This window comes from Opisthocomus hoazin, chromosome 13 (assembly GCF_030867145.1).
Source record: "Opisthocomus hoazin isolate bOpiHoa1 chromosome 13, bOpiHoa1.hap1, whole genome shotgun sequence".
Taxonomy (NCBI): domain Eukaryota; kingdom Metazoa; phylum Chordata; class Aves; order Opisthocomiformes; family Opisthocomidae; genus Opisthocomus; species Opisthocomus hoazin.
The window spans coordinates 26,958,813-26,972,507 of record NC_134426.1 but is presented as its reverse complement, the minus strand read 5'-3'; the positions used below and the strand labels follow the sequence as shown (position 1 = coordinate 26,972,507).

The following is a 13,695-nucleotide window of genomic DNA, read 5'->3' as shown; positions in this document are numbered from 1 at the left end:
CGGCGCTGCGGAGAAAAACGCGTTTGGGCCTATCTTGGCCCTTCGGCGGCGCCGTAGCGGGCGGGCGGCTCCGGGCCTGGCTTCCCGGAGGAGTCGCAGCGGCGGTGGGAGGGAGCGCGGCGCAGGGCAGGATGGTGAGCGGCCGGGCCCCGTCCCGCACCCCGGGGCCTCTCCCCTCCAGGGCCCTCTGCCCCGCCGGGGCTCCCCCCGCCGCGCCAGGGGCCTTGGGGCTCGCTTCCCCCGGCCGCGGCCCGTCGGGCCCGGGGCGAGCGGTGCGGTGGGTGCGGGGCCCCGAAACCCGCCGAGGGGCGGCCTGAGGTAGAGGGGGGGTGTGGGGGGTAGCAGTGAGGAGGCCGAGCTGAGCGGCTGTCACCGGCGGGGGCTGCGCGCAGGAGCCGGCTTTTAATGTTTTTAAATATTTTTTTTTAATTTTATTTTAACGCCTCTTTCATAACATCAACAATTCATTATAATTTGCCTGTTCATTTGGCTAATTTTCTTTTCTGTTGCTTTCTTTTGTTTAACATTGATCATGTTTCACCCTGTTTTTCATCCCGCCCCCCCCCCCTCCCCTGTCTGCAATCAACTTCTTCATTCCAATCAGGCTGGGCACAGAGTAAGTTTACTCCTCTTGGCTGTCGCTAACGCCGGTGGTAAGGGCTTGGTAACGTTACTACACGGTGCAAATGTGGGACGGGACGCGTGAGTTGGGGGCTGCTGCGCAGACCACGCTCACGGTCGCGCCGGCGTTCCGAAAGCCGGGTGTCGTCACCTCCTTTGCCACTGTTTTGTGTCGCAGGTACCTGCGATGGTCAAACACGCTCCAGCGTGTAATTACTGCTTCTGTTTAATTAATGGGAGCTCAGAGGTGGTTTGGGGGAAAACACGGGGCCTGCCAGGCTGTCCACAAAGGGATTGGTCTCGGCTGAATGCGGCAACTGTGCGGACATCAGGGGCGTTCTGTGTTTTAAGTGGCAGTATAGTTTTATTAAACATTAAATATGCAAGTGGTGTTGCACGTCTTGAGCCCCTGGAGCCTCATTAAGAGAATCCATCTATTGCCACTTTAATAATCAAAATAACTTTAATAATTACAATCCCTTGTTACTCATTTTTTACTTGCATTCCAGTCTGTCATCTCTAGACTGATGCTAGGAAGGCTGTTTTTCACTGGGAACTCTTAAAAGACCATCAAAAATGTCTTTTTTTTTTTTTCTGGGTTAGTTTTCGTAGCTCGTTCATTAAAAAACTCTGTTGTTGCTTTATCGATACTTTCAGCCGCCTGTTCCCCAGCGATGCCTGGCATGGGCGAGGGCGCCGAGATGTTCTCCATCTCAAACAACCCAAAACCCAAACAAAAAACCCACCCGGGTTCCCTCTGCTTTTTTTGATGACCGTTAGCCCGAAGGTAGCTGCGGGGCCTAAGAATTTAAAAAGCAAATATTGAAAAAGGCGATTTCTTAGCGTAGTTAGTGCCGCTTTTATGTAGATCTGTCTGGGCGGTGTCTTTTGCCAACGCATTTGATGGCTGAGTTAGGAACTGTCTTGCTAACGAAGTGTTGTGGCTGGGAGATAAACTCTCTGTAGTGTGGAGCAGTTTATCAAGGTCAGAGGGAGAACTGTCTCCAGACCCGGTGTTCTCACAGCGCAGGGCCATAACATCCCGTGCTTTACAGAGCTTTCCATGCCCTTTTTGCATAATTAATTTATTGCTGTGTTGCTCACATTAATTATTTCTTTACTCGCAGTTTTAAAGTCTGTGGTATTAAACTATGGCCTTACTTCTTCTGAACCCTTCATTTTGAAGCCCCCGTTAAATTTGTATTCTCCTTGCATCTCATGTACGGAAACCCTGAATGCGTAGAGCTGGTAACAGGAATGCTGTCTGCAGTAGCCTGGCTTCTCTCTGCAGCGCCCTGGTTTTGTTTTCTTTCGTTTTTTGAACTATTAGTCTTATTCTGTTGCTCAGTGGCTCCTACGCTGCGGACTCGGAACAAGCTGCCTGTTCTGGTCAGCTATTAACACATGGTGCAAATTCACTGCCTTTTTTTTTTTTTTTTTAACAAGGAAGAAACCAGAGGTTAAAGTAGAAAGAAACTTGGACGAAGAGTTTTAAAGGGAAGTGGCTAGGGTTTAGCCAGGTCTGTGCTTGAGAAGATGTACTAGAGATGTACTGTGTTTTTTTTTTTTTTATGTTTATGGAGGAGAAAATAAAAAAGTGGGATAGTTTATGGTAGTTCCCAAATTTGTGTGAAATACATCAAGCAGTAACACATCTCTTTTGTTATACCTTGCAATGGCTTTCAGCAACAACAACAAAAATATCTGTAGGCTGTGGAATGATTCTTGTCTTAATAAGTGTCTGTAATGATCTTTCTTCCCTGTCGTAACACCTGGTAAGTTGGTGTTAGTGTTAGGAGATCTTCACATTCCACATCGATGCAACAGCCTCCCGGCCAAATTCAAAAAGCTGCTGGTTCCGGGGAAGATCCAGCACATCCTCTGCACGGGAAACCTCTGCACCAAGGACACTTACGACTACCTCAAGACTCTGGCTGGGGACGTTCACGTTGTCCGAGGGGACTTTGATGAGGTAATGATGTTTTCTGTGCATCTTTTACGTAAAGGCAACATGGGGGTTATTTGTAATTCAAGTAAAAATGGGCAAACTGAGGTTATGTAGTACTGAGAGCACGTGAAGAGCAAACTGGGTAAAAGAGTTGGGGTTGCTGCATCAAGAATGCGAATTGCACAGGAAGTCCTTTGTTGTCAGTACAAATACAAGTCATTTGCGTGCTTGGCTGCGTCCGGGACTCCAGCGAGCAGGACCTGCTGTGGTCAGGTCTGTGGAGTTCCTCGCATCCTACCGCATTCTCCGCAGCGTTCAGAAAAGCAGCTTTGTAGCTCTCGTTTTGTAGCAGTAGGGCAAATTACACTGATACTTGTGCTGCGTAGAGTTGTTTTTGAACAGAAATCTGTACATCTAATCTGTGTTTGGGTTTTTTGTTTTTAGAACCTGAATTATCCTGAACAGAAAGTTGTAACTGTTGGACAGTTTAAAATTGGGCTGATTCATGGCCACCAGGTTATTCCGTGGGGTGATATGGCCAGCCTGGCACTGCTACAGAGGCAGTTTGATGTGGACATCCTCATTTCAGGACACACACACAAATTTGAGGCATTTGAACATGAAAACAAGTTCTATATCAATCCCGGATCAGCTACGGGAGCCTATCATGCCTTAGAGAAGTAAGTGAAGTATGGGAAGTATCTGTGGGGACTTTCTTTCTGACAACAAAACTGAGCTGCAGAACCCATTATGAAGGTTGATGTTGACCTTCTCCATGGCAGGGAGAGGAAGGGTTGGTAGCACTTGCCAAATCTCCTCGCCTGAAACACTGAGAGCTTCAGAGCTGATGTACTGGGCTTACAAAACTGATTCCTGTTTTTCTTAAAGTGATTTCTGTTAGGTAGTGAAGAAACCCTGCTAAGGCGATTATATATGCACAATTAACACGATTTTTTTTCTTCTCTTTCCAGCAACATCATTCCTTCGTTTGTGCTGATGGATATCCAGGCTTCTACAGTAGTTACATATGTCTATCAACTGATTGGAGATGATGTGAAAGTAGAAAGAATTGAGTACAAAAAATCTTAAAACTGTCTTTGCTTGTCTGGTATCTTGCCATCTCGTTCTGAACTACAATACTTGATTGCTAGTTTACAGTACTATGCTTACTCGCTAACGGCTTAGCAGTGTAGCTGATTGGTAATACCTTTAAAGCGACATTGTGTTTGCTTTTCTCTGTATGAATGGATTTGTAAAATATTCCATTAACATAACTGTTTAAATACCCTTCTGCAATGTTGTAATAAACTCCACTTCATAGAAAACCTAAGCTTTTTGAGCTGTTGTTGGGAAAAAATGCACCAGTTGGAGTTGCTTTTGAAATGCCTGATGCTCTGGTTTGGTGACTTGCTTCGAACAGATACGTGTGAAGGCCTTGAGCAAACAGCTGGAGGGTTCTGGGGCCGGGTTATGTTTGCTTCTTTGCTTCAGAATCCAGCTGATATTTAATCTTCTCACTTTAACACTCCCAATGAAGTTCAAAGAATAAAATGGATTGATAGGTTCTGAAAATGCTGCAACTAACTCATAACTTACAGTAGTAATTTCACTGTAGAAAGCTTAACTTCAGTCTTTTTATAATCAAGACAGTTTCAAATAGCACTGTGCTGCAATGAATGGTGGTCTCAAACCTATGAACAGCAAAGAGGCTTTTCTTCGCTCACAGCTTACGTCTGACACTACATGTTGTATGCACTTTGCTCCATGCACAAAGGTTTTAAGTAATGTAACTCCAGACAGCACTCGTACTACTGCTGAAGACTAAAACCAGTGGTTGTTCAAGACCGGACCTTTTAGCTCTTCCTGTGACTGCAGGGAACGGGATGTGTGTTAACAGCTCCCATTTCTCATGATTGCTAACTTTCCAATAACAAAGAGTTTTATCTCGTCTTCGACAGAAGAAGGCTTAGAACGCTGGCCTGCTGCCTTTCCCAATGCTGGCCTCTGCAGTGGCACTCTTTCTGGTGCGGTGTCTGTGCAAAAAGCTGTGTGGTATTTGTTGTGAAGGTTTGAGTTCAGCTGGTGGTTTTCCATCTGCTACAACCCTTACTTCCGTGTATAAGCTGACAAAATAACTTCTGTTGAAAATAAACCTGCTTTGCCTTAGAAACTAAGACTGAGCATTTCAGCCTGGTACCTCAGGAACCTCTGGCTAACAGCTGCAGCGAAACCCAGGTCTGCTGCTTTATCCTGCTGCAGCCACACAGAAAGAACAACGTTGCAAAGAAAACCTTGGCACGCCTAATTCAGGGAAGGTTAGTGACTGAGTGGAACATCAATTTGCTGACAGCTTCATAATTAAAAAAGGTTTATAGAATACTGTAAGGCCAAAAGTGATACATAAGTCTGTTTATTTGTGTTTGCTGTAGTTAAAATTACAATTTGTCTACAAAGTATTTTACATGAAGTACACCACTTACAGTTTTTAAAAAAGATTATCACAATTATGCAAGGTTATGTTTGCGTGAATTAACTCTTAGTGATCCTGACAGCAGATATAAACATGGAGAAACATAAAAGTAAAGGAAATAAACTTTAATCCTTCCTAAAAATCAAAGTACTGAATATGAACATTACTGGTGAACAGAAACAGGAAGTTCTGCTGTAAATCTCAACTGTGTCAATGGCGATAGAGTATGGAGAAGACACAGCCTAGAACAGTTTGAAAAATTAAATGTGGAAAGCTCGGGGTAGCTTTTGGTTAAAGAGCACTGAGGTTTTAATTCAATGTTCACCTGACCAGTGTGAGGATTCTCAATGCACGGCCCCCGTCTGCCAGGAGAGGGAGAAAAGGGTAAATCAAGACTTTTATCGATGACAGTTTAGTACAGAGGTCTCCTCTGGTCCATTCAGGTACATCTGGGAGGTGAGAGAACAATTATTAACACGGCTTAGGAAAATGGGATATAATCCAAGACCTGTGACAGTACTTGAAAGCATAAGGCTTAGCATGACACAGTTTTGGTTCAAGTCAAATGAATTATTTGAATTAATAAAGGGATATTCTATTATATACAAAATATTTTATTAAATTGGCTAACAAATAGTTTTGCTAAAAGTTGAGTGAAAGTCTTAGTCTGGAAGAAAAGGAGAGAATACTGCGTGAGGTAGAAGAGTGGTTTGGTTTACCTTCAGAAGATCGGATGACGGTACGTCTACCAGAGCAGGATTTCCACACTTCTCTTGATATTCTTGAATTAGGGCTGTTGCATCGTCAATGCTGTAGGAGGCAAACGTTTATCAACAAGTTCTCTAAAAAGCCAAGAATTCAGACTATATACACTGAAGTATGAAAAGGCGGCGTGACCCCGTATTTTTGAGGCCAGATAGGTCCCATCATTTCCCAGTAGAGGAAAGCAAGCCATGACAAGCCTAGCATTTAACCTGTGGCTGTTAATAAAACCAATATATGCTAGAATTTAAAGGGGTATTTATTGGTTCCTGTCCTGTTTTGACTGCAGGCTAACTGGTAACAAAGTGACTGGCACCACTGAGGGTTTGGGGTCTCAAATGAAAGCCGGCAGCTGTGCGCAATGAGCCCAGGTGCTGGCAGTCACTGGCAGATTGCTCACGGAGAACTGCCCTGTGGGAGGGTTCGGTGGCAAGACTCTCTGTTTTATTTAAGGGGAACATAAGAGGGCCTTCTAACTCTGGAAAAACTTAGCAGCAAACCCACTAATTCCTAAGTATTGCTATGGGCAGTTCATTTTCTCAGAGTGTTCTTATTGCTGAAGCTGTGACTGTGACACCACTGAGCTGAAGTCATCTGAAGGTAAGGTGAAGTGAGTCACACCAACAGCATTCGCTTTCTCAGGTAGGTTGCTTCCACTGTTTTAACTGCATTTGATCCGCTTGCCAGTCCAGGCTCTTATTTTGGCTTGAATGACACTGTAAAACTGTATCCTAATTATGCACAGTAGTGAGGGGAGATTTAGAATTTATTTATTTAACTTAGCAATACTTTAAAAATTCTTGGAGACCAAGTACTAGAAAAATCTCCATGACTTAAAGTAGACGAGAATAAAATAAAGGAGAGAATAAAATAATGCCTCGATGTGCTATCAGTAATGCATCACCTGTCTTAATTTTAACTTACCAGTTCTTTTTGGCAAAATAATCCACCAGTTCTCTCATTCGGTGAGTATTCATCAGTTGTTGCTTCAACAGTGGAAAATACTTAGTTTTCAAGAATTTTTCGTATAGCTTCTCATTTATGATACTGTCCAAAACCAAAGATCTGATCTGTAGATTTGAGATTTAGTAATGGAAAAGTATTAAAGATAAAAAAATCTACTTTTGCATGAAAACAGCTCAGACTTCCACGGAGCGGGATTTTTTTTTTTTAAATTTTGTTTGATGCTGTGAAATGGTAGATTTTATGAAGCCTAATCTCAGACTGTGAGAGGGCAATGAGTTCAGAAACTTGCCCTTAGGAAGGCAGCCCGAGGCAAGAGCGAGTGCAGTTTTGTAAGCCCTTTAGCCTTTTTGCTTAAAGCATTTATTTAGAAAAATAAAGTAGTCCTGCTGCAAACAATGCTGTCCTACAAACAGGGGCAGCCTGTACCACAGCACTGTGTATATACACACAAGAAGTTTTTCAGTTGCACAATATTAATAAAAATGCAAAAATCCCTGCAAATGTTGCTGTATTTTAGAAGTGTGCTTTGTGTCAACTAATGCTTGGCAGGATCAGGGGAGAGAGGGGAAAGAAGGTTCTGTGTACGCTTACCTATCAAAAAAGCGTCAAAGTCAAAGGCAAGTGAAGTAAATGTTATTTATTTACCTGAGAAGCAAATGCCACTATTTCTCCAGTGTTCATGTGTTCATCTATTTGTTGTAGCACAGTTTCTGTATTACACGTTGATAAGAAACCCTTGCAAAAATAAGTTAAAAACCATTAATAGTCTGTGCATGATTAAAGTAGAAATTCTCCCTTCAGAGCAAGTATTTGATTAATTCAGGAACAGTATTTTGAAATTCTAGGTACAAACATGAAATTACCAAACAGGAAAGAGCAGTACTCATTGCTTTTAACTCTCAAAGGGTGATTTGCTGTAGCTGTTAGATTTTTTTTTTTTTGACTCGTTGCCAGCAGACTAAATGTCTTACACTAATGCTGTAATTTGGGAAAGTTTTTCTGAGCTTGACTTTAATGACTGGAAGTCTAAGAATTGAAGATGCCTTTATTAGTGCCAGTTTGCTCATGACAAATGTGGAACAGCCTATAATGCCTCATTTGGGAGAACAATGCATAAATTAAAGGAAACAAATGAGATGAGAAAGGAAGCTGTCAAGACACATGAATAGCGAGAACATGGTTTTAGGGGAAAACGTTTACACTAGAATTTGTGATGCCTATCAAGCATCTTTCTGAGAAGTCAGGAACTTTCACTCAGCACTTTTCTGAAGCAGGATTCAGTACTTTTCTTAGAATCTGCTGTGAAACTAGCCCACTGGTAGCTCCTCAGCAATGATACATGTTATCAGCAATTTCACACTGCTCTAGCACTGTATGGCTATGGCTTGGGTTTTGCTCATGGGTTTTATGGGTAGGATGCCACAAAATATACTCAAATCCACAAAAGGCAAGGTCATGTGACAAAGCTGCTGAGGATGACTTGGACCTTGCTGGTTTTACTTCAAAAAGAAAAAAAAAAAAACCCCCACACATAAAAAAGAGGAACTGTTCACATGACCCCTTTCAGAAGGACAAATTCAGGGCAATAGCCTTTGGGGGTGGGAAATGCCAAGCAGCTGTCAGCAGTGACATATTTAAATAACCTGGAATTGCAAGTAACCATCTTTCACAGTCTCTGTTGAGCAGAACACGGTTAAGGACGTTTCCCTGGCACAGACAGAACACAACAGTTATTATTTACCTGCATTTGCTGCTCTCGCTTCTCGGGCTGAGGAATCAGTAACAGGCACCCCAAAGCAAAAGCTGGAAGGTCCAACTGTGCGTACTGTTTAGCTATTCCAATGACATCTAAGTCTGCCAGCACAGGACACCTTCAGAAGAAGATTAGGAGTCAAGTTCTCAGCTATGATCTATGTAACTGGGTAGCTTAGTACTGTCCACAAAACTGCGTTGAGATTTTTAAGCCAGATGGAACAATACATTTCTACCTCATCTTATTTTCAGAAACGGCCAAGCTATGCAAGCTGAAGTTTCACAGAATACAAATGCATGACTATTTTCTAACTTCAAAAGGAAAAACCCAACTCCAGTTTCTCTTTCTGAACACCCAAGGCCCTACTTTGAAGGGAAGTGTTGGCCAACTACCTAGAGTAAAGCTTTGGTACATACATACATGCACAGCAGTGTAGGCATGTTCTTCAGCTGCGTTCCTTTCCAGTATTTCCTAACTAACTTTTGGTTCGAGTCAGGCTCTGAGCTCTGGTCCTTCTCTTGAGCAACTCAGAGCATTTGGTCGATAAGATGATGATTTATTGTGCTTTTTTACATTGTAAAGATAAACCAGTTTTGATTTGCGTATAGAATGTTTTGGAACATTAATACCCTAAGTTAACCACATTTATAGATGTGCAGCTATTAGATTTTTGTCATGTCAGATTTATTCTCTGTAGGAAAAAGAATTCTTTCTCTCTTGTACTCTGTGTTAATGTTTTAGGAAACGTGCTATATTTTGGGCTAAGAAAAATATTAACTGGACTTTTAGGTTCACAGAATCACAGAATGGTAGGGGTTGGAAGGGACCTCTGTGCGTCATCTAGTCCAACCCTCCTGCCGAAGCAGGGTCACCTACAGCAGGCTGCACAGGACCTTGTCCAGGCGGGTCTTGAATATCTCCAGAGAAGGAGACTCCACAACCTCCCTGGGTAGCCTGTTCCAGTGCTCCGTCACCCTCAGAGGGAAGAAGTTCTTCCTCATGTTCAGACAGAACTTCCTGTGCTTCAGTTTGTGCCCATTGCCCCTTCTCCTGTCCCTTGGGCACCACTGAAAAGAGTTTGGCCCCATCCTCCTGACCCCCACCCTGCAGATATTTAGAGGCATTTCTAAGGTCCCCTCTCAGCCTTCTCTTCTCCAGGCTGAACAAGCCCAGCTCCCTCAGCCTCTCCTCACAGGAGAGGTGCTCCAGCCCCCTCATCATCTTTGTAGCCCTCCACTGGACTCTCTGCAGTAGCTCCTCATCTTTCTTGAGCTGGGGAGCCCAGAACTGGACACAGCACTGCAGATGGGGCCTCACTAGGGCAGAGTAGAGGGGAAGGAGAACCTCCCTCGACCTGCTGGCCACGCTCCTCCTAATGCACCCCAGGATCCCATTGGCCTTCTTGGCAGCCAGGGCCCACTGCTGGCTCATGGTCACCCTGTCATCCACCAGGACACCCAGGTCCCTCTCCACAGAGCTGCTCTCCAGCAGCTCCACCCCAAGCCTGTACTGATGCATGGGCTTGTTCCTCCCCAGGTGCAGGAGCCTGCATTTGCCCTTGTTGAACCTCATCAGGTTCCTCTCTGCCCAACTTTCCAGCCTGTCCAGGTCACGCTGAATGGCAGCACAGCCTGCTGGTGTATCCACCAGTCCTCCCAGTTTGGTGTCATCAGCAAACTTCCTGGGGGTACACTCTAACTCTTCATCCAGGTCACTGATGAAGAAGTTACACAAGACTGGGCCCAGTACTGACCCCTGGGGGACACCACTAGTTACCGGCCTCCAAGAGTTGACCATGAGTCCTTTAAGAATGTCAGGACAGGAACAGATATCCCTCATGGGGGCAGCAACTGGGCAGATAAATTGGTTTCCAGCAGTCTGTGCTGCTGATTCGAGCCCCAGCTCTGAGAGCAGTTCCCAGCACAGTTTAAACAGCCAAGGTACTGAGTTACAGCATCTGGTGTCAACAGCTTGTGGACAAGCTCTGAATTTCTGTTTGGGTATGTGCCCTGATCCTGTCCTTCCCACAGTAGGCAAAAGGTTCTTACTCATGCCTCGGGTTCCCCAGTTTTCAGAGCTCCTTTACAGGTTCCAGGGCAGGTTGTTGGATGAGAAATTTCAAATGGGCATTCCCACTCAAACCAGTACAAATGTGGGATGTGCTATCTACTTACTTGAGCAGCATCACAAAACACTCGCAACATTCCTCTAGCTGTTTAGGACTCGGTGGACATGAAGCTAAGAAATAAAGAAAACATCATAAAGTAAATATACAACCATGTTCCTATACAAGCACAATCGCTAATAACAAGCCTACCTGTGAGAAATGGTGACAGAACTACACTTCGCCAGGCTCGACTGAAGTTGGGAATCTGTTGACAACAAAGTTTGATTAATAGCCAGACTCAGCTGTAACTAAGTGGACTCGTAAACACAGACATCCTGACCCACTGGAGGTGGAAGAAGCCTGTCAATTTTATTTTCTTTTTATCCTGGATGAATTATTCCCTAACACTGCTTTCCTCATCTCATGGTCTAAGATTCAGCCGTATATTGACTGATGGTAACATTATTCTGTCCAACTTTACAAAACCCTCCAAGTGTTTACTGAAGGAACCACAAGTGCAAAATATGCTATTTCAGTGATTAATAACAACACTTATCTGCATATTGCATTGTCATAAAAATAATCGCTCAAAAAGAATCTTTTCATGCATAACACTTCATGGCATAGATGGCTGCCATTCACACACACATACACAGAGGATGCTAGACTGTTCAGTGAAGAAGATTAGGAGTGACAGAATATTTGCTTACCTCCCATAATGAATGAATCCCAGTAATTGCTACCAAAACTCTTCTTAGATAATGAATCTGAAAAGAAAAACACCTGAATTATAAAATGCTACAGTGTTTCTGCAGATTTGGCAATAATCTACAGAACTGCATTACACTTATTGCCTTGTCTGCAGTCCCTCAAGGTACCTCTGTTCCTTTGGGAGGAGGAACTGATGCATATGGAAATATGATTTATAGTTTCGTAAATTAAATTATTGCAACTGGTGCTGAAAAGTTTCTGATCCCACCTTCTTTGCTATTTGTGCCTAAACCTCCTTAGATTAAAACTAGCTTCAGTACCTGCTCCTGATACAGCCACGCTACTGGGTACGTCTGTTACCTCTTTAGGCTGTAGCAATGTTACATAAAGTTCAACAGTCAGAGGTAATTAAGATTCTGAATAACAAGAATCAGTATTACTATCACAATAAATACATTTTAGAGGTAATACTTTTGTGTCTTTATATGTAGACACATATGTACATTAAAAAAAACAAACAATTAAGATCAAAATTCTCATGCAGTACTTCTAAAATGCAAATTCCTCAAAGCTTCATCAGCTCAGTATCTAAGAGCCCAAAGCAACCATGTAAATTATCAACAACTGTTCAGAGTAAGTTTATAGTTTATGTATCTATCCCATTCTTTAGAAATCAGTGGATTAAAAAAAGCCTTTTTCTCACCTTGCTAAAGAACTTCATGCTTAAAAATTCCTTACCATATTGAAACCAAGGAGTTTCTGTAGTAGGCCATTCCACAGCTGGGAGTCATATACGTTGTATTCTAGGCTAAGTTCTGTCACCAGTCTAACAGCCTAAAGGGGAGCAAGGACACGCTGTATTTTAATATACATTCACAGTCTTCAAACCTTTACTGCTTGCCAGTGTAATTTTAGATTTTTATAGCATTACTGGGACCTTTAACTCCTGAACAGCCACAGCCAAGCCACTTTCAAATTATTTTACACACATGAGGAGAATTAAAACAAAACCAAAAAACCCACCTATACATGATATCCCTTTATTTTCTGATTGTAGGAAGGCTAAAGCTTTTTTTACCTGGCATTTTCAAATTTTAGACTAGCATGTGTGTATTTCAACTAAAGAACAGATCGCTTCCATTTCGTGGCTATAAACCAGAAGTATTACCGTTGAAGGCTTAACAGAATGTTATCATTTTTTTGTCATACACTACTGCCTACCTGGAAGTCTCATTTACCTGCCCTTGTCTTCAGTGTTAATTTAGCTGTTTACAAAACATACTTGGTAACACAAGCAACTGTCAAAGTTAAATTCCTAAGCAGAGCATAACTGAAAACCTATCCCTGGCATATTAGATAAGTAACTAACAGCTATTCTAAAGGTGTATACTTGTTAATATTTCATTTATATTAAGTATGAGGTATGAGTCCTAGCAACTTCAAAAAACAAAACGGCTTCTGCACCAAAGATCTTGCTTCCCCCAGACAAGATACAAGGTATGGGTACACAACAGTGGGCAAGTACTAGGGAATAATTACGTGACGGGCAGTCATCAGCACATCGACAAGTTCTTGTTTTCTGGTCACTATGAAAGAAGAGTCCTTGGAGTAACTGCATATTTGTTGGTATTTTTAAATAGAATTACGAGTAGCATATCGTGAGTACCATATGAATAGGACAAAGTACATTGGAACAACATCTGTTTAAAAAAAATTACAAAGGATTTAAAAATCATACCGTGGGTTCATGGCTGTGATTCTTCCATAGCCCTTTAATCATTCCTTCCTTAGGACTGTTATGGAATGATTCAAAAGTATATGGAATATTCAAGACTTCAAACTCTGCTAGATAAATGTAGCATTTTAGAAAATACCTGTAAAAAAAGTCCCCCCAAAATCAGGAGTTATAATAATCACTGTAAATATCATTAACTCACATAATCAAGCTTGCAATAATATTGGAAAACTGTTGCTTTAAAAAAAAAGAGGAAAAAAAAAGTAGATTGTATTTGTACTTGTGAAGGAGATTCAAATGAAGTAAGATCTTTCTGGTAATTGCTTAGGGAAACCTCATTCACCCGAATGATGGATGGCTTGGATCATCTTAAAGATAAACCAGTTACTGTAACTCTTACAACTAAAATTTCATTCATGCACAGATTGCGTATTTACAGAAACCTGTATGTAGCTCTTTGGCATGATGTACTCTGAAAACATCACTTTCCATTAAAAACGCCCTAGTCCCAGATTACCAACATAGAAATTCTATTCTAGGTATTTTGTAAATTAGTTAGTTCTACAGATACTTGCAGAGAAACAACATTATTCTGCTGGGGTTTTGGTTCCTTACTTTTGCA

At 42.3% G+C, this 13,695-nt stretch overlaps 2 protein-coding genes across 3 annotated transcripts in view; one reads left to right on the top strand and one right to left on the bottom strand.

Annotated features, from left to right (window-relative positions):
• VPS29 (VPS29 retromer complex component) lies at nt 1-4,743 on the top strand. Of its 2 annotated transcripts, none has more exons than XM_075434623.1 (4): nt 1-134; nt 2,402-2,593; nt 3,014-3,249; nt 3,541-4,743. In XM_075434623.1, the coding sequence occupies exons 1-4, from the start codon at nt 132-134 to the stop codon at nt 3,656-3,658; spliced, it is 549 nt and encodes a 182-aa protein (XP_075290738.1). In that variant the 5' UTR covers nt 1-131; the 3' UTR covers nt 3,659-4,743. The 2 variants fall into 2 exon arrangements, with proteins under 2 accessions (XP_075290738.1, XP_075290736.1); XM_075434621.1 differs by lacking the exon at nt 1-134 and adding an exon at nt 381-616.
• Nucleotides 4,744-4,961: 218 nt separating this feature from the next.
• Nucleotides 4,962-13,695, bottom strand: part of KNTC1 (kinetochore associated 1) — a 42,186-nt gene continuing 33,452 nt past the window's right edge. The window contains exons 55-64 of the mRNA XM_075434624.1: nt 13,077-13,212; nt 12,077-12,172; nt 11,338-11,394; nt 10,838-10,892; nt 10,695-10,758; nt 8,509-8,638; nt 7,413-7,502; nt 6,726-6,871; nt 5,759-5,849; nt 4,962-5,488 (exon numbers count right to left, since the gene is read on the bottom strand). Of these exons, the coding sequence (XP_075290739.1) occupies nt 5,438-5,488; nt 5,759-5,849; nt 6,726-6,871; nt 7,413-7,502; nt 8,509-8,638; nt 10,695-10,758; nt 10,838-10,892; nt 11,338-11,394; nt 12,077-12,172; nt 13,077-13,212 (916 nt within the window). The 3' untranslated portion in view covers nt 4,962-5,437. The remainder of the gene's footprint in view (nt 5,489-5,758; nt 5,850-6,725; nt 6,872-7,412; nt 7,503-8,508; nt 8,639-10,694; nt 10,759-10,837; nt 10,893-11,337; nt 11,395-12,076; nt 12,173-13,076; nt 13,213-13,695) is intronic.

Coding starts and splice junctions, on each gene's coding strand:
- VPS29 (XM_075434621.1), top strand. CDS start 533: ATGTTTCACCCTGTTTTTCATCCCGCCCCCCCCCCCTCCCCTGTCTGC. Junction 617..2,401: donor CCAATCAGGCTGGGCACAGA/GTAAGTTTACTC, acceptor ACACCTGGTAAG/TTGGTGTTAGTGTTAGGAGA. Junction 3,250..3,540: donor GCCTATCATGCCTTAGAGAA/GTAAGTGAAGTA, acceptor TTCTCTTTCCAG/CAACATCATTCCTTCGTTTG.